Source organism: Thermobia domestica, chromosome 9 (genome assembly GCF_964235325.1).
Source record: "Thermobia domestica chromosome 9, izTheDome1.hap1.1, whole genome shotgun sequence".
Classification (NCBI taxonomy): Eukaryota; Metazoa; Arthropoda; class Insecta; order Zygentoma; family Lepismatidae; genus Thermobia; species Thermobia domestica.
In genome coordinates, this window is record NC_137462.1 from 15879315 (window position 1) to 15899193 (window position 19879).

The 19879-nt window shown below is 34.1% G+C and overlaps 1 protein-coding gene across 1 annotated transcript; it reads right to left on the reverse strand.

The window, feature by feature from the left end:
* Positions 1-1528: 1528 nt before the first annotated feature.
* Positions 1529-18078, reverse strand: LOC145693910 (uncharacterized). The gene is made up of 4 exons (XM_081770074.1): positions 17956-18078; positions 13269-13313; positions 9257-9421; positions 1529-1786 (listed from the first exon to the last, which is right to left on the reverse strand). Exons 1-4 carry the CDS (start codon positions 18029-18031, stop codon positions 1653-1655), a joined length of 420 nt encoding a protein of 139 aa, XP_081626200.1. The 5' UTR covers positions 18032-18078; the 3' UTR covers positions 1529-1652.
* Between the last annotated feature and the right edge of the window lie 1801 nt (positions 18079-19879).

The following is a 19879-nucleotide window of genomic DNA, read 5'->3' on the forward strand; positions in this document are numbered from 1 at the left end:
ATTTATCCTTTGCTGGCAATATTCCTTGTTTTGAAATACCGTATCTTAAATATGTTAAAGAATCTACAAAAAGATACTCTTATCCTTGATCACCTGTATATTTAAACTTTGAAATTTATTTAGTACTTGCACTGTCCTCTGATAACACTCTTGTACGTTAACTTCCCAAATAAAAATATCATCGAAGTAACAAGCTACTCCTTCTATATTTTGTACTCCTGTATTCATAAATTTCTGAAAAATCAGAGCAGAACAATTAAGACTAAAGGTAGCTGATACTGCAGATATAATCAACATGGCGTGTTAAATACTAAATATTTCTGAGAATTTTCTTCTACTTCTAGCTGTAAGTGAGCCTGCTTTAAATCTAATAGTCCAAAGCAATTGGCATAGCCTAACCTATTAATTAAATCATCTATTTTCGGAAGCGGATAGCTGACTTTCTCAGTTATCTAATTAAATGTACGTTTAAAATCTAAGCAAAGGCGAATCGTACCATTCCTCTTTTTAACGATTACCATTGGAGTAGCCCAATCAGATTGTTCAACCTTCTTTATTACTCCTGCTTTACACAATTTATCCAATTCTGATTTAACTGGTTCTCATAAGGAATAAGGTACATCATAGGCTTTTCTAAAAATAGGCGTAACATTTTGTCTGAGCGGTATTGATACTTTAAACTCTTTAATAGGTACATTAACTGAACCATTAAATACGTCATTAAATTGTACTAATAATTGATTCCGTAGGGTAATTACTGACGTATCCTTATTCATCATAACCTGCTTCATGTCTTCTGATTAATTTTCCATATTCGATAATTGAATACTCCATTGAGGGTACATCGTATCTAACGAACTTCTGCTTAATGTGGGTTGAAACATATCGTTTTGTACTACCATTATGGGCAATTCTCCAACATACTTTAAATATTGAACTTTAAACGTAGCTTTACCTATAGGTGAACCGTCCACATTATTTAGCCCTCCTTGAAATGGTTCTATTTGTTTTTCCTTTAATACAGATAAAGTATGTCCCATTGCACATACCGCAGCTCCTTTATCTACCAAAAATTCTACACACTGCCCGTTACAATTTAACGTTACATATAATGGTTTCATATACATGGCTATAGTATAATACTAATCCTACCGACTGCACCAGTTGTAAACCTGTTTTATTTTTCTATTATTAACATAATCATAGACCTTGAGTTAACATTGACAACATATGCCATGTACCATCTTTAAGTACATTTGTCTAAACAAACAAAAATATATTTCATATCCAACCCATATTTTATTAGTTCACTCCATTTTTTGTTATCTTCTTTTTTAGTAACCCGGCATGTGATAAAATTAAACTAGTTTCGCCAACAACTAACTTCTTCCTTCCAACAATCACTTATGGTAGATATCTATAAAAATACGAAAATAACTAAAATATGTGTGTTTCGTTTCTTCTGGTCAGTGTGTAATTACAATAATTCGAAACGAACTGTTATGTTGAAATAAGTACCAGCTGGCATTTAAATATCTTTATTGATTACACGATTTTTTAAAGGAAGAATAATTGTAACACTGGAAACAGAAGACTAACACTAGTAATTTTTAAAAATCATACGCAATGCTAGATCAAATGTTATAAAAATTTTAGTTTAATTCAGTGCAACATTTTAATTCTGGTCTTGTACAGAATCCTGGACTTTCCGGTGCACTTCTCTTACAATGTTCAGGTGGTACGCATTGTCCTCCATATATCCTGCAATGCGAGGGAAGCAGATATGCTAGAACAATAAAACAACATTTTAGAAACCTTCCATATATGAGCACTTGAAACAACTGCAATACAATTTTAAATTGTTCATTCTAAATTTATAGAAGGAAGCTTAAAATATATAAAACTACAAACGTGTTTGTTGTGGTGTATGATTGAGAAGGATGATTCTTTATTCTAAGAGAAAAACGCAGACTGAAAGTATTTGATATTAATATTCTGAGGCAAATATTTGGACCAAAGAGCAACAGGAATGGTCTATAGCGGAAACTTCATAACAGGGAATCGCACATTCTATACCATTTACCAAACATTGTTAAGGTCCTCAAAGTTAGGAGGCTGAGGTGAGCGGGTATTATACCCAGAATGGAAGGATGTAGGAACACGTTCAGTTTTAACTGGAGATTCAAACAAAAACTGACCATTAGGAACGCTTATGGAAAAATGGGTAACATTTATTAAATGGATCTCTCAGAAATAGGAATACGAATTTTATCTAAGTCGTAAGGAAAAATATCAATGGAAAGCTTTCTGTGGACGCGGCATTGAACCTCCCAGTACCATAGAACATAGAGTTAATTATTGCGAAATAATGGAAGAAAAGTAATTGATAAATTTAATAAAAATAAAACTAATACCCAATTGTGATACACGGCTAAATATGCTCCAGTTACTTTTCAGAGATAGTTTCAGATACCAATTCACTGAAAAATAATTGCTAAAAGCAAAATGTCTAAGGAAAAGAAGTTATGAAGAGAAGATAAGTAATTTCTGATCCTAGCCTAGAAAGATATTGCATTATTTTTAAATATGTTCTCATTTGTGACCCGTGAAAACTTTTCTGTTTCACATTTATAAGACTACTCAAAGTACTTAAGAATTAGTATTTTTAGGTATTATTCTCTCAGTAGCGTAGCGAGAGCTATTTCAAAAATGGCAAGATGCACCATGGTTATTTGTGCCTGAAGGCGAAGATTTTCAAGAACAAACGTGTCCTTCCCGCATGCACATCTTGTGGAGGGGGAAACGTACTAGACAGTATCACCCACGACTTAGTCACAACTTGAGGTAGGAAAAAGTGGCCTGAGTAAAATTGTATTTGTTGGGAAGCTCCTGCCATCTAGCACAAGTAACTATGGTCGATTATGGTGTTATTAATGACACATACCATGCAATATAATGATATTAATTACTCAAATACTTTCACCTGTAAGACAATACCAGCTACGTTTAAAATGAGATTCATGTTCGTGATACTTTCCTCCTTTCGTTATGTAAAATTTTGCAAAATTGTCTAGTACACTTAAGAACAGTTTAATCAAAGCACCTGTTTTCGAAGTATACATATTTGTGTTTGTGTTAGAAAATACAATTATGGCGACTTATAATGTCAGCTACCTTGATCACTTTCTAACATAATGTTCACGTTTCTGTATAATTTGTAATATGCATTACATTTACATTCTCGCTTTCATTTATATTTTCACGCGTTGTAATGAATGTTTGGAAATTTTCATTTCTGAGCGAAGTTCATTAGTGTTGAAGATTGAAAACTTTCCGGGCACGTGGAAAATATTCTGCGTTTTAAAGACAAAGTTTCGTGGGCGCATATTAAAAAGTTTGCAATGTGCAATGTTTTGAAGTTCGGAATTTTAAAATTTTAGAAATACCACCCATTTAGCTTACATAAAAATTATAAGGAAAAAGTGCTTAATTTGGGAGATCATAGCTGATTTAAAAAAATGGTATATATCTTAACTGGACAGTATTATTAAATAAGCATTCTGAAGAAGATAATAGTATTCCGCTTGCAACAGAGTGCGAATGTGGGTAAGTTTAGTCATAAGCCAAATACCCGTGTCAAGGTGGGGAATGTACAAGGTAATCAGACAAGTTACTAGCCATGGGAAGTTAGAAAGGAAGGTTTACTTTATGAAATAAATATTAAGTGACAGCCATCTCGGAGCATACATATCTGCATTTGAACATACATATAAATTATTAGAAAAACACTAGTCTTCTTTACCGGCAGCTATGATATCGTATCTTGTGTTGAATTACAAATGGTTCGTTATAAAGTTAAAATGAGCACATTCGTAGCGGTAAAGAACATCTAAATTATCTTCTAACACAGAAACAATCATAAGAGATTGATTCGTTATTATAATACTGTGATGCAATAGTATCTTCTAATAGAATAAGTTGGTAGTTCTTTTTATCCACGAGTAATAGTTTGAACGCAATATACGTTATGTTATTTAGGTCATGGAATGCGTGGCAATTTGTTTTTAGTTTAAGATTCCAAGATTGTTACAAGATGCAAATATGGCACGGTGATAATCGGATGGATGATGAAAAGGTGAACCGAAGAAAGAGTAAGAAAATGGGAGTATCCTGAAAAATACGCACGCGGGGTGCTTTCCTAAGCAGGAAGATTGTTTATGATAGATAAGTAAACATATCTTACTGCCGTTCTCAACCGGCAGAGCTCGTACGTGTGGTTGGATAGGGTTCCTAGTTTGAGTCTTGTTCAGGTTAAGTGGATACTGTGTTGATAAACTTCCAACGTGTAAGCTTTCTATGACTTCTCCCACTTCCATAACTACACCATTTTCGATTACAATTATAACCACTGTCATAAGAGCTGGCTGTCTATATATAGTCTTCATGTTAAAATTCAATGCTCATTAATCATTTGAAAATATGATAATATTAAAATTTTTATAACCAAAACTAACTAACTAACCCTATGGAATATAGAACCCAGAAAAAGCCGCGTTCACATAAGTTTTCCACTGACTACTATCCTTAGCTAACGGCATCCAGTTTCTACTTTGTGTTAAAATCTCTGCGAGGTCCATTTTAATATTGTCCTCCCATTTCCTCCTAAGTCTTCCTAATGGTCCTTTTTCCGATTGGTCTTCCAGTCAAGAATTTGAAAGGATCCTACTTTCATCAATTCTAGCTACATGACCCGCCCGCCTAAGCCTCCTAGACTTGACGACCCTAACAATGTTGTGTAAACCATATAAATTATGTAGTTCCTCGTTATGAACTTTCAGCCATTCCGCGTTCCCATTCTTCTTGGGTCCGAATATTCGTCTCTGGATCTTGTTCTCAAATACTTTAAATCTATCTCCTTCCCTTAGAGTAACTGACCATGTTTCGTAGCCATACAAAACAACAGGCATGATTATCGCTTTGTATATGTTAAGCTTCAAATTCCTCGATTAAATTCATGACAACAAGAGATTTTGAACTGAATAGTAACCTGAATTCCCTGCTTTTAGTCGACGTTTAATTTCTTCGAGAGTATGATTTTCCTCTGTTAATATTCATCCTAGATATTTGAACTATCCACTTTATCAAAAGTGTTATTTAATATTTTAACGCATCTATAATTTGCTTTATTACGGTCCCGACGCACTTCCATGTATAAAGTTTTCTCTGCATTTACTGTAATCCCATCTCCCTGCAAGCGTTTAATAAGGTCTCTGCATTTCTTTCTATTGTTCCCCTATCATCCTCTATTAATTTTACATCATCAGCGTATGCCATACCTGGTGAATACCGTTCAACTGTAGGTCCTGGTCGCTAGCTTTGATTTTCCTTATAGCTTATTCCAGCACAAAGTTAAATAATAATGACGACAAGGCATCTCCTTGCTTCAGGCTATTCTCGACGTAAAAACTCGTGGACAAAACTTCTCCTACCCGGCCTTTACTTTGGGATTCATTTAAATATATCTTAAATTATCTAAATAGCTTTCTCGGTATTCCAAGTTCTGTAAGAACGTTGTATAATGTTTCTCTCCTAACCGAGTCGTACGCCTTTCTAAAATCAATAAATAGTTGATCTACCGGGGTATTGTGTTAATACTTCTTTTGGAGTATTTGGCGAATGGCAAATATTTGGTCGATAGTTGATCGATTCTGTCTAAATCCGAATTGATAATCTCCAATAATTTCATCTGCGTATGGGGTGAGTCTTGCTAATAGAATATTTGAAAGGATTTTATAGGATGTTGACAGAAGAGAGATGCCTCGATAATTATTACAGTCAGTTTTGTCGCCTTTCTTGTGAATTGGAACAATGATTGATTCTTTCCACTCTTGTGGCAATTCTTCCAGATAAGGAGAATGAGTTTGTGTATCTTGTTCCACAATTTTTCGCCTCCAGGTAAAATTAACTCAGCCGGAATTTGATCTACACCCGGAGATTTGTGTTTCTTTAATTTCTTTATAGCAGTTTCTACTTCTATTCGGTTGGGTTCTGGAATATACGGTACTGCGGTGTGTATCTCCTTTTCTCCACGCACGCTAGTTTTCTGTTACCTGTTAAGCAAGTCGTCAAAGAAATCTTTCCATCTATTTAAGATGCTATCCGTGTCAGTGAGAACTGTACCGTCAGATTTCTTTAATATATAAGCACGAGGTTGATAGCCTTTCTTAAATTCGTTGATTCCCTTATACATGTCCCGGATGTTGTTATTTTTACTATTATCTTCAAGTTCGTGAATTTTAGCTTTCATAAAATCGCATTTTTTAGTTCTAAAAGATTTGGAAGTTTCCCGCCTGATATCTGTGAAATTTTGTGTAGTTATTTCATTCGGATTTTGTAGCCACCGTAATTTTGCCTATTTTCTCTTCTCTGCTAGTTATATGCATACCATGCTAGTTATATGGTTGAACCATTGTTTTTTCCTTCGTATTTCCGCGTGCCTCAACTTTGCTTTAACTGATCTTTTAATGCTATCTCTATTTTCAATCCAGGTATCCTCAACACTAGTTCACTCCCAATCTTCTAAAGCCGACAATCTATTCGAAACTTCAACCTTGTATTCCTCTCTTACCTTTCTCTCTTCTATTTTTTTAAAATTAAATCTCTCCGTTTTCGGTCAATGAATATTACCTTTACTCAACGGTAATCGCTCTCGTATTATCGCTGCTAACTGGTAGTGATCAATGTCACAATCAGCACTTTTAAACGACCGGACATCAATTATGCTAGATTGTCTTCTTCTATCTTCTAAAACGTGATCAACTTAACTATGCGTTTTTCCGTCTGGTGATATCCAAGTGTACTTATGAACGTCGGGATGTGGGAATTTTGTGCTCTTCACGATTAAATTTTTGGATGTTGCAAAGTTCACGAGTCTAACACCGTTGTCATTACTTTCCTTATGCAGACTTTCGTTCTCTATAATCTGAAAATATCCCTCGTTCTACCTCCGCATAGAAATTCGATAAAGGATTTTCATATAGTATCTCGAGAATTGGTCATGTTCGTTCCTCTTCTTCGTAAAAACTTTATTTTATATCCTTATCCTTATCTTCAGTTGGGGCATGCACATTTAAAACAATAATGTCACGTCACCTTCCCCTAAGAATAATAAAAGAAAGTATGTCACTAACAAATTCAACAACTTAATTGCTGGTAATATTCGTTTGTGACCAAAAAGCCCTGTTCCTTACTGGTGATTTCTATTTCCTTCCCCGTAAACGAACGTAAAATTTCCGGAGTTCACTGATTCATTTCCATCCCAACTAACTTCCTGAACTCCTACTAGGTCCATCCTGCATTTCTTTAACTCACTCGTTACGGATTTTAAAGTGTCTGCCCTATAAAGACTTCAAATCTCATGTCCACGTTCTTTTGCTCAGGTCGTGCCAAGTTATCAGTCCTTGTCCGAGGCTTTTGTGAATATTAATGAACAAGTGCTTTATTACAGGATGAGGTTGTTAGCCTTACCCAAACCACCAAGCTGGAAGATCACTTCTAGTCGGCTGTCCGCGACTACTTCTTCAATATATATTTGCAGCTAACCTCTATATCTATAGGTCTTCTCCTCGATCCGCAACCTGAGGACACGTCATACCGTGGTGACGGAGAGCTCATAATTTAAATCTACGAATTATTTTTCCTGATCTGTAATCAGCGTGGTTCTAAACTTATTATGGTACTGTATGTATAATCACTCCATTTAGCAAGTCTTCCTCATGAAGGAAGGAAATTGATCAGGAAAATCATGTGATCACCATTTTCTTTTATATAGTATTGAATGAGATCAATTCAACAGGAAATATATTGTATTATAATTGATTTATTAGAGTTTAATATCTCTTATTAGACACTAAGCTATGTGAGGCTCTTCTATTGCTTGAAGTGGAACCTAAATCACTATCTGGTTTCATCCGTTGCTTTAAACACCCAAAGGAAATTGACATCTCGAACACATATCTTAGCTATATATCTACGGAAGGATATGTGGCTTACAATTGTATCCGGTTATTGCCACAAGTACGTTTATATTGCCTCAATAGGTTATACCAAAATGAATGAGATATTATTCGATTGCTCTTATTCATATCACATAAATGCCATGAGGTTATATAGCATGAAGATATCACCCAGTTTCCAAACTTCTCATTGATATCTACTTTTTTTTCTTTTTGGATAGTATGTTAGCCAAGCGGTATCCTAATATGCGAAAGAGTATCATATGTGAAGGGCGTAAGCACACAGATTTTGATTATGCCGAGAAATACGTAGTAATAATTTTCTTCTGTTCAGAAATCCATCTAATTTGATTTCATATTTTACATCAGTTTCTGTTTGGTTGTTGCAATATTTGGATTAAAGAGAGAGAGATCAACAATTAGCTTTCTTATCTTCACTAGTGACAAATATATGTTCGGTAGTACTTCTATCCCAAAAATTCCATGAAGCTCGCGACCGAGGTAAGTTATTCTGAAAAATATATTTCAACCAAAGACTCTGAGGATATGATCCTATTACGCTTTCATGTAAACGTAGGTTCTAAAATCGGGTAATATAAATTAGTCAGTCAGCACTGAAAAATTATTTGTAAGATATTTGCCAATAAGTAAAATATTTCAAATAACACATACATAATACGATGTTAACTATACTCACATCACGGTAATGAAATTCTGCTTTCCTTATAAATTTTTAATTAGCCTTTTCTAATATTTACTCCTCAAAGCGAATACTCATTTTGATCATCCTCTGTTAATTTCCATACCAGAACCAAGAAAATATTTCTTTTAGTTGCTCCATTTTTTCTCACCACTAAACATCCCTTCGAGAAACAAGTTACATAACGTTTCATTGTCCTAAAGTATAGCATTAACCCAGTGTCCATATTTAGTCTGCATTACGATTAATAAAATGAAGTGGGAAAAAGTACGATCATTCTCTACTCACAATATTCAAGTCTTAAATGTTCATTAAATATTGCAATATAGAATCAGCGAATTAGTTTATATTTTCTCCCTTGGATATAACATTCATTGAGGTATGTTTGTCATTATAAATCGTACTCACTAATGAAAGCGAAACCCAAAACCTAGTTATCAAATATATCACAGCTTTCTTCTCGGTTACCTACATGCTTAGTGATGTGTATAATTTTATTAGAGGGCTCTGTAAACAATTTACGACAAGAAAATTAACTTACAAGGAGGACATTCGTACGACGGAATGCACTTTCCGGTTTGAGGATGACGTGCAAAACCTGGTGCACAGAAGCAACCTCTTACGGGTTTAAAACATAAAGGTTCGTTATGGTTGCAAATAGTTTCACACATTCCCTCTTCCGCAGATATTTCATTTTCTTCACATTCTAGAAAAATTGAAAAGAATATGAGTATTTAAATACATAGAACTGCTTAAGAATAAAACATTAGCCGTTATGTAATATAATACAAAATGGATTTTCAAAATAAAATTGCATATGCTATCATATGTTACTATATTAAGTTGAACGTACAAAATTTGTAAAAATGTAAGAAACTACAAAAGCCTCTCAGTTAAAGAATGAATTCCAATTTGATAAATACCTGTTAAAGATTAGTATGATGCGTTTAATGTATATACTTGCGTTAATGGCTAACTTTTCTAATGTGTATAGTGTTACATGAAGCTGTTAAATTTGGTCATTTATAATATATAGCAGATGCCATACTAACTTAAAACCTGAACTTCGTGCATACAACTCATTTTGACACGGAACAAATGTAAAAGTGAAACGCAATTAAATCTGTAAGTTTTATGTACCACGATTAGTCCGGCTAGGTTAAAAAAGAGGGTCGGAAATAATGAGTACGAAGAATTTTATAAATACATATCTTTCAGAAAATAAATGGTGCTTTTTTTTAACGGAAAAAGCATCTCACAATCTTCTGGAGCTACGATTATAAAACTTAGCAAAAGAGCTTCTTGCCAAGACACATGAAACCATGTTTAATCGTCTTCAAAATTTTCTCAACTAGGCATGGAACGGGAAATTTTTTTTTAGTTCAAGACAAAATCCGAAACAGACAAAACACTAAAGTTTTTTGCTGTTCATTCCAAACAGATTTGATATTGCGAATTTTATAGAGAGGCCTCAAGTTAAACAATAACTAAACTTATTAAAAGTAAGTAATCATGACTACCATGCTGATTTCTTGAAAAAGAGGCTTGGCCGGTTATTGGAAGTGAAGCACAAAGACTAAATTATATGAAAATAGAACCCTTAGTCAAATATTCAAACCCAAGAGGGAGGGGTTACATACGATTGTCATTATCAATAAGACGGGTTCATTGAAGAAAGTTGGTAATTTAAAGAAACGGAAGAATATTGAAATACTTCAAAATTTTAAGTAGAAATACAATAGAAAAGAAAACTATTAGAAGAACCTAGGCGCATAAGAGAGAAATATTAGTTTGTTTTTAAAGAAATGGGAGTGCGAAGTAGAACGTTATTATAGAAGTCAGTGAAGAGCTTTTGAAAATGGGTAATGAGCTATCGGGTTCCATGTGATCTTACATTTATTAGTTATGTAAATTTCACAATATTTCAGAGAATTCTTCAAGAAAGAAATTAATGAAAGAGACTTGTTATTTGAACGATATATTCTTGATTAAAATTTGTGAATCTGTGTTTCAGTACGAAATGTTCCACTTTTTAATCTAGATTCGTGTTATGAATTTGACGAAAATACAGATAATAAGACACTTCCATAGATTCTGAATAACCCGGAAAGACTTTTAGAGTACAGTCACTTGTTCTAGAATGTTGTTAGTTTAATTTAGAATTACGCGTTATTGTTCAGGTGGAAATATTGTAGTCCATTTGTTGAAACGGGTTTATGGTCTCTATGAATTTAGTACTACATATGCTCCAGTTTACGTTGCAATCTTCCCGAAGATAGCTCATACGTGGGAACTTCCTTTGGTGATGGGACCCATTGATTTTTTGCAGGGACGTCAAGAGTTGACAATCATTATCAATAAATTGAAAAGGAAAAATTGTAATGATCACATTATTAGTGATATGCTGTTCGTAAAGAGAAAGATCGTTGCAATCAATCTTCACAAAATCGTCATACCTAAAGGTCAGATAAATATTTTAGTTCAAAAGTTTTCATGAGGATAAATTCATTAGTGAATATTCTGGGAACTTTAAATTCCCTACAACGTTAGCAAAACTGTTTAACTTGGAAAAACTGAATGACAAAGTGAAACAATACGTTTCGTCATATGATGTTTGCCAGCAGAACCAAGGTAGATAATAAAACGAAAACATATCACTTGGTGTCTGAATTCAGTGAAACGATCAACGTATGCTGGATGTTTTATATAATAGGACAGTACTCAACTACAAGGGATATAAGTTCATGCTGATAGAAGTGAACAATGCTGGTCTCTTTATTGTAATTAAAAGGTTGATAAATATTACTATTGTACTTCTAGCAAAAATGTTCAAAACTGTAATCAAATTGTGATTCCTCGAGGCCACTTCGAGCAGTAATGCCTCGGTATTGTTTCTTCTCATTATACCACTCTCAGAAATGGACAGAACTACCCATGCTCTGATCTTTGAGAAAACAAAAACTATCTTAGAACTTGGACAACAGCATTGGTAAGTATGAAGAAAAGTTGGAATAAAGAGACAAAATAAATGATACAAAGAAGAAGGGAGGTGAACCGTAAACTAGGAGAAAAATATTTTAAAAAACCCTATTTCATTAGACTTGTGTGAAACGTTGACTACATTATTAAGTGAACAAATGGTATTATCAATTGAAGGGTGTGAAGCAAGAATATGGTAAGATACAATTTTGAAATTGCTGCGTTTACGAGAACCCTACAGAGAGCAACGAATACCGCTTCGTTTAACATTGTGCGATTAATTCTTCATTTATAATCTTAAGTGAAAAATCATAACTTCAATAATTTTATTAAAATAATATAAGTGGTTCATAATGTAAAATATTTTGGTACGCACAACTAAATTAATTGCAATCATTAAAAACTCATATAATAAAATAAAAATATGTAAAATTTAAGAGATGTTCTTCACATAACTGTATATCATACGCTCTTAAAGATGTAAATAAACATTAAGTCGCACTACATCGATATCATATGTGATTAAATTAAAATAAATCTAGGACATGGTTAAGAAACACTTCCGTAAGCAGAAAGTGTGATCTTCAATGCAAAGCACCTGGTGACTTATGCAACGCACGTCACATACAAACAATGGTATGCTTGCATCTGCATACATGGATGTCACAACCTGAAACACTTATTCCTAATCATGCAACAATAAAAACAACAACAATCAAGTTGACCGACTGCGGTAAAAATCACTACAGAGGCTTTCCTTTAGCTAACAAAAGGTTTTATGAGCTCGCATTGTTTATAGCAAAAGATTTTATGACTTCTATTTAATTTGACTTATAACCAGGAATCTACGATAATTGAGATACGTTCTTCATTGGTTACAACTTTTAAGTTAAAATGACGGTAAAGATGTCTACATCGTTTTGGCTTTCTTTCCGAAATGCGAACCTTGGGTGTCTTGAGATATTATTTGTTGATTGCAGGCAACGAATCTGAAGTGAAATGTTTGACGTAGTGGTGGTTCCTCCTTTCTTTACATTCTCACCGTCGGCAGTCTAGTTGGGCGTTAAGTAAGCACGTTTCTGTATTCGCTCTTCGACATAACCACAACACTAAAGCAGGAATGTCATAAAATAGAAATTCGTTATTACTAAAACATGGTAGTGCAAATTCAAGTTTTGTTTGATAATTTTCTCTTTGTGCGAATCTGGTTTTCCTTGTTTAATTTTCGGAACATAAAGTTCATCAATTAGAGACATAGTTTGAATCATAAGTTGCTTCACAAAGTTTCCGATTCGTTTGAACCAAGGATTTGTTTACATTATCCCACTTTTCTGCAAGATTCAATTTGGTACATCAGGCTGTAACTTAGAGCACTGTTTACTAATCCATATTTTTATTACTCACAGAAAAAAACATTGCTAATTTGCAGTTGATATTCAAGCAGTTATTCGAGAAAGGTGGATTTGGATTCAATTCTTAATTTTCTTTAAAATTCTGATGTGAATTCCTTTGAGATAGTTATTTTGTTAACAAAAATAATTGATACTGGGTTATACAAAAGAAGCAAAACTTACGTGTCCATCTCATATTCATCTTGTGATTTCTGTTGGATTTGGGGGCTATAAAGAGAAAAAGAATTGCAAATTAGATGGTATATGAAGTGTACTAGTGAAGTAAATACAAAATAAACCATCACTGAATGACTGAGAGGAAGATCTTGGCCTCTTGTGAACTAAGCTTACCCTTACATTGATTCCCGTAGTTCGCTATGGGTGGCGGTAATGGCAAAATTTTCCGGTACCCAACGAAATCAAAGCCTAAAAAGGTAGTAAACTTATATGTAGTAACATTACTTCCCGAATCACTACGTCTTAATCAGATTATTTTTATTATGAACTATTCTTTTGTATATCTCATTGATAGTCATAGTATTAGTTAGTTTGTCATCGGCGTTTACCAAATAAACCTTTTATTTTTGTAGTTTCATTTAATATATATATGCAATAAAATGCAATATTATTGTTAGACTTTAGCTACGTTATATACAAGGTGTTTGAAAAAGAAATCTCTAGATTTAAGTATAAATTTAATAGGCAAGTGAATGAAATCTTGCATGAGTGAGTAAATATCAAGAAACAGAATTCCTTCAAGTTTTGTTTAATGTTGGTAGACTTCAACGTGGGATCCATTAGTGGCCCTGCACACGTCGATACGATATTCCACTTCTCGCCACTTATTCACCAACATTTTAGGTGTAACTGTCCCAATCGCGCGATGATTCTTTCCCGTAAATGACGATTAACCACTTCACTGACACGAAATGTGGACTCATCAGAAAAGATAACCATTTTTTTAAATGACATCATCAATTCTGTGTAGAAAGTCAGCAGCAAACTCATACCCTTCGATTTTATCAGTAGGTTTAATTTCATGTAACAGTTGCAACTAAAGGCACATCATACACAGTACTTTAGACACACCTAATTGTAGACTACGTCTGGCCAATAACTTCTTCGGGCTTCGAACACAAGAAACATGGATCTGTTCAACAACATCCTCAGAAGTTCTTGGTCTACCTGGTGATTTTGCTTTTAAAATACTACCTTTTTTATTGAAATACTTTAGCCAATGACGACCATTTTTTGCTGTAGGTGGTTCAGCATCATACTGACGTCTAAAATTACGTTGCACTGTTATAACTTACTTAGTTTTCACAGGCCAAATAACACACTGTGCTTTTTGTTGCGGAGTACACAATGTTGCTGAGTTGCTCTGCTCTGCACGCCTGCCTGGACTGAACTAAGGAAACAGAGGAAAAAACAACACTGGTGCCGTCTCAAGGTTAAACAAATATGCAAACTGCAGGGGAGCCAAACTTGGAGAGATGATGAATCAAACATCACAAATTAGAATAGTGTATGTCACTTTGTACAGATTCCAGGACACATTGAAACTAGGGAGTTCTTTTTCAAACACACTGTATTTTGTTTAGAACTATATACTTGTGTAAGCTTTATTTTACCAAGGTAATTAAAGTTATTTCAACAAATAAAGCGGATTGAAATTATTTTGGTAACAATACCTGAAATAACTACACTTCATTTGGACGAGTGTATGGACAGTAATGGAAAAGGTTCATATGAGATACGTAAATTTATTTCTACATTAATTAATGGTAAATTAGCCAAGCAAATATTGTATGAGCAATTAGCTGCTCAATTTCTCAAGGTTGTATTTCAAAGCTATTTCAATGAATTATTAATGGAATTAATAAACTATTTGTACATGGGAAGATTCATAAGTTCCTTTCTTTGGGAACCACACTTCTGTTCATTTCAGATTGGAATTGTTGGTGATGCAGAGTTTAATTAATAACAAACTAGAGATATATGGTATGTTGTTTCTTATCAAAGCAATTACTATTTTGTCTTCTCCTACAGTACTGGAGAAATCGCCAACAAGCGTTTCTCGAAATTCGGATAAAATAACATCTTTTAATGATGGCGTCATTAAGCTTTGCGAAAAGTCCACTGGCAGGTCTAATTTGCTTTGAGAAGCAATAATCGCGAATCCTTCTAGAAAACGATAATGCCTAAGGCGTAAGACTATTGCACGTCGGACACCAAAAAATCGGAACTCCGTCGTGACTGGTTTCGGTTCCTGTTCCGGTTCCTCTGACGAGGTTCACCTTCCTAACACTACCTGTAAGGCTAATTCTAGACCTGCGGTAGTCAATTGTACGCGAAAAAAAATGCAGATTGCGTGCTGCAAAATTTGAGAATATTTCGTAGCGAGACATGATCTAGTAATTTTGAAATTCCTCTTTGAACTCGAGTAGAGCACTGTTGTTTATAATTTATGTCGTGCAAGGAAACAGAATATAAAAAAAATATTAATATGTCAAACGTTTCCCCAAAACACACACAATTAAATATGTTGAACTTTGACCTCGATCTGACCATTTTTGTGTATAATCTATGTGCTGACAAAATACTAAAACTAAATTAAGGTATTTGAACTGGCGTTTCCAAGGAATGGAACAGGTGCTATGTCCTGGGAGAATAGCGGATTCAATAGAATTTCTCGTGTCGTCCCAACCACGAGGGCCTTAGCGTTGTCCCGTGACAGAAGAACTGTCTCCAGAATTTTGCATTAATGTTTTGAACATTTGGTAGCAGTCTACTAAACACAGAGATTGAACGAATAATACGGGTATACATTGTAATATGCGCTATGTTATTCAAGTAATGAAAAATGGGTCATTGTCTTGTATAATGGTTCAAAAAGTTTTCGTAAAAGGCTACAAAATTCCGGGGCTTCTAGATTGGTTGTAATTTCTGCATTTCTCCATGTGGTCATAGCCCTATGTTCCAGCCGTTTCTACGGGTTGCGTAATCTCTGCTTCTGCTAATGTGTTCAATTGGAACCGGAACTGATATTGGAACCGGAGTCGAAACTTTAATATCTCTGCGCATGTGTGAACATTCTACTAAACTGCAACCAAAAATGTAACTTTAATTTTACTGCGCATGCGCTATCAAGTGCTCTGTAAACCATTTTCGAATGTGTGTCTGTTTGTTTGTGTGAGAGGTGAGCAAACAAACTTACGGCGTTCTTATTTATAAATATTCACTTCAGTATTTTAAATAAGATTGTCACAGTATTTTCTTCGTAAAACGGTGAACTAGTAATACTCGCAGATATTGTGATGTATACTACGACACTACGTTTACTTTCTTCAAGTATATAACTTATCAAATATCTGTGCAACGCTGAAACTTCTAAAATTTCTACTTGAATTAAACTCTGAGTTTGCACCTATATAAAAATACAAAAAAAGCAAGAAAAAATCGCAATGTTTTATACAGACAACTCGAAAAATTCTGGGTATGGTTCGTATCTGAACTGTTAAACTATTTCAATTTCATTGTAATGTATTTTTGGATTGCACAGAAACGAGTGTTCTTGGAGCAACTAACCCGTTCTATTCTAGGGAAAATCAATATCTAGGCCTATATGTATATTTCTGCAAGCTATTTACGATTTCGTTAGAAACAGTTATATTGGTAGGTGAAAAAAACGCATAATTATTAGAACAATCTTCGTATTTAATATTTTGAAATACGGTTCTCCCATCTATGGAGCATTACGGCCTCAGACGCCATCTTGAGGATTTGGACTAACTGATTCCAATCATCCGCAGACAGTTGCATGTTAGTAGAACTTTTTCTTGATGCATAAGCACTACATGTTGTACCTCATTAAAGGATTAAATCATGTGACAAGCACAGTAGTGATGATACTGTTTGTGTCATAGCCGTCGCTTTAATTGGTTATTGTCCTTATTGGTATACTAGAATATACTCGTTACCGGAAGCCTCAAAGTTGTATTAGGGCTGAAAATTTTATTCCAAGGCAGAATCCGATTCATTCTCATGTTTACAAATTAAAAGAATTTGACTCTGGAAATGATATATACCTTCCTACTCAAGGTAACTGCGCGCGTTATATACTGAATCAGTGGTAAGAATAATAGTTTTGTCGAGGAAAAGTTGCAGTAAACTCCTAATCACTAATAACCTATGTGTGTAATGGTTGCAGTTATGTGTACTGGAGAATGTGTGACACACTTTCCCTTAAGGAAGCTGATTGAAAAGTACAAGCAAATCGTAAAATGAAAAGTTGAAGACTAAATTTAAACTTAATTATTGCATTTCACAGCGCACCTTAAAGCGTCGTGGTTCCTTTTTTAGTCCGTGTTGTTGCTAAGTTACATCATTGTAAAGGTTTTGCATAAAATAAAAGTTTCTTACGTTTAAGAGTGAGCCTTATAACAATGAACAATTAACAAATATCAGTATAATTAAGTAACTCCACCCCCATGGAACCCAATCATTCAATTACATAAGCTGTCGGTTTCCTTCTATGCATATTTAACTGAATCTAGATTCTGCTTCGTATATATACTAAACATAGTTATAAGAAGAAACATATTTAAATGTTGAATACGGATTTCTAAGCATGGAGGATCCCATACGTTGCAATAGTCTCATTTAAAGGTCAACACACGCTACTGATATGTTGTGTACCTGGTGTAAAGGAGTAATTATACATGAATCAATGTATTACTTAAGTTAAACTTGATAAAATCATTTTCAAAGAGCTCGTTTTATCTCAGGAAAGAGTAAGAAAGTCAATCTTTAGTGTAAGAATGAATTGTTCGCTAATATTCAACTACTACTAAAAGTAATAGAGACTTACATTTTCGTTTAGTGAGCACAAAATCACAAAACACGACCATCAGCAGAAGAACTGAAAGTATATTAGGCAATGGCATAGTTCCAGGAAGAACTGAGACTTGAAGTTATCGCTAGTAAATTTATTGAAACCCATACTAAATCCCATAGGGTCGTAAATTCTTTTGTGTGTGTTATAATTGCTTTTTCGTTTTAACATATTTCACTTGTAACTACAAAATATACTTTACCACTATGCTGTAGTTTCAGATATGTCCTATACATATTATTTGTGTCATTCAAACGATTCAATTTCATTTCTTTCTTTTACGTGTTTTATTACATTTTCTCTTGCAATATGATTTCTTCTATGAACAACAGAAAATATGTATTTACACTGTTATCTTTAAACTACAGTCTTATACATTATTTCGTTTGTTTAAAGGCACATTTTGATTATTCTTTTTACGTATCTGCAGGAGTTACTGTGTTTATGGCAATAAAAAAAAAGCAGTCGCACACTTGAGAGAATAATTTTTACATAAAAATAAACAAATGTTGATGTTTTGTTCAAGAATATAAAAGAACGTATTGAATATATAATTCTTATACATATTGTATACGCCGTGACTGTATTGTCATTTGCTGCACGATAAAATGCATATGATCATATCCCTACATTTCTTTTTCTACAGTATGTAACAGTCTTGTTCGTACAAGTTTATTTTCTTTTAACAAAACATAACTTTATTCCAACCAAAAGCAATACACTGTGCGACACGTGGTAAAGTAACATAAGCAAATCATAAGTAAAGTAACATAAACATAAGGAAAGTGAAAAATATGAGAAATTACTTTTTTACTAAAATAAATTAATGCTGTTCATAATCCTGTTCATACTCTAGAATATATAGAGAACAAAAACTTTTGTTTCGTTCTAACTTTTTTCTTCTTTTTGGAAATATGTCCACCCAATCAGTACTTAATTGAACACCCGTTAGCCTTTATGACAGCTTCATATCGTAGTTGCATAGAATTGACAAGGTCTTGGTATTTTAGACTTCTATCTCCCAATTGAGCTTGAACAACCCCTTGAAAATGTTGTTTTGGAGTCACCGAGCCTATAAGAACCCCCTAATTTTAAAAAAGTACCCATGATGTCCCATATAATTGAGGTTGGCTGACCTGAAAGAGTTTTATTGCTGCTTTCGTACATTCCAAACTAACAAGCGATGCCTTATTCTAGTTATGTCATTATTATTACATTGCTCGATTGTAAACTCGTTCCCGAATCCAATTTTTAAAGCGCTTTGCTTCATTTTGTTTAAATATGTTATTATATACACAACATGACCATTGTGCTATCAAGAAAGTGCAGGTTTCCACTTCATAGGTGGACATACACAGCCATATCATAACTGCGCAGCCTCCGCGTCTCACAGTAAGAAATGTGTTACAGGTTTCGTTGGCGGTATTGGATTTTCGCCAAACTCGATGCACTCTACCCGATATAAATATATTTATTTTCGTCTCATTGGGCCAAATTGCCAGATTCAAAATCTGTTTGAGGCCAGTTCGCATGATACTCTGTAAACTGCAGTCAAACGAAATGATTCTTATCACTGATATTGGTTTTTCATCCCAGCTATCAGACTAGTTATTACTTTTCCACAAAATCAGAGTGAATAATTTGGTTTCTCACTATGTGTTTCGACACTTTTGCAACCAGCATACGCACTTGCGTTACACTGCTTCCAGAACTTTTCCCGCAACTGTTTATGCATGAATCCTTCTAAGCGTAATTCAAATAGTTTATGTTTTACTTTCCGAAGAATGTTGCCTGTTCTGTCTTTCTACTTTAACTTATTCACAATGTACTATACAGAAATAGCAGGTCTCTTTACTATATCACAAATTTCATGTAACGATTTGCGCATAGAGCAAGTAGG

Bases quoted from the DNA above. Each gene is read 5' to 3' on its own strand.
- LOC145693910 (XM_081770074.1), bottom strand. From the start codon at position 18,031: ATGCCATTGCCTAATATACTTTCAGTTCTTCTGCTGATGGTCGTGTTT. The intron at 13,314-17,955 runs GTAAGTCTCTAT...TTCTCTTTATAG, and splicing joins TGTGCTCACTAAACGAAAAT to CCCCCAAATCCAACAGAAAT. The intron at 1,787-9,256 runs GTAAGTTAATTT...TTATTGTTCTAG, and splicing joins GTCGTACGAATGTCCTCCTT to CATATCTGCTTCCCTCGCAT.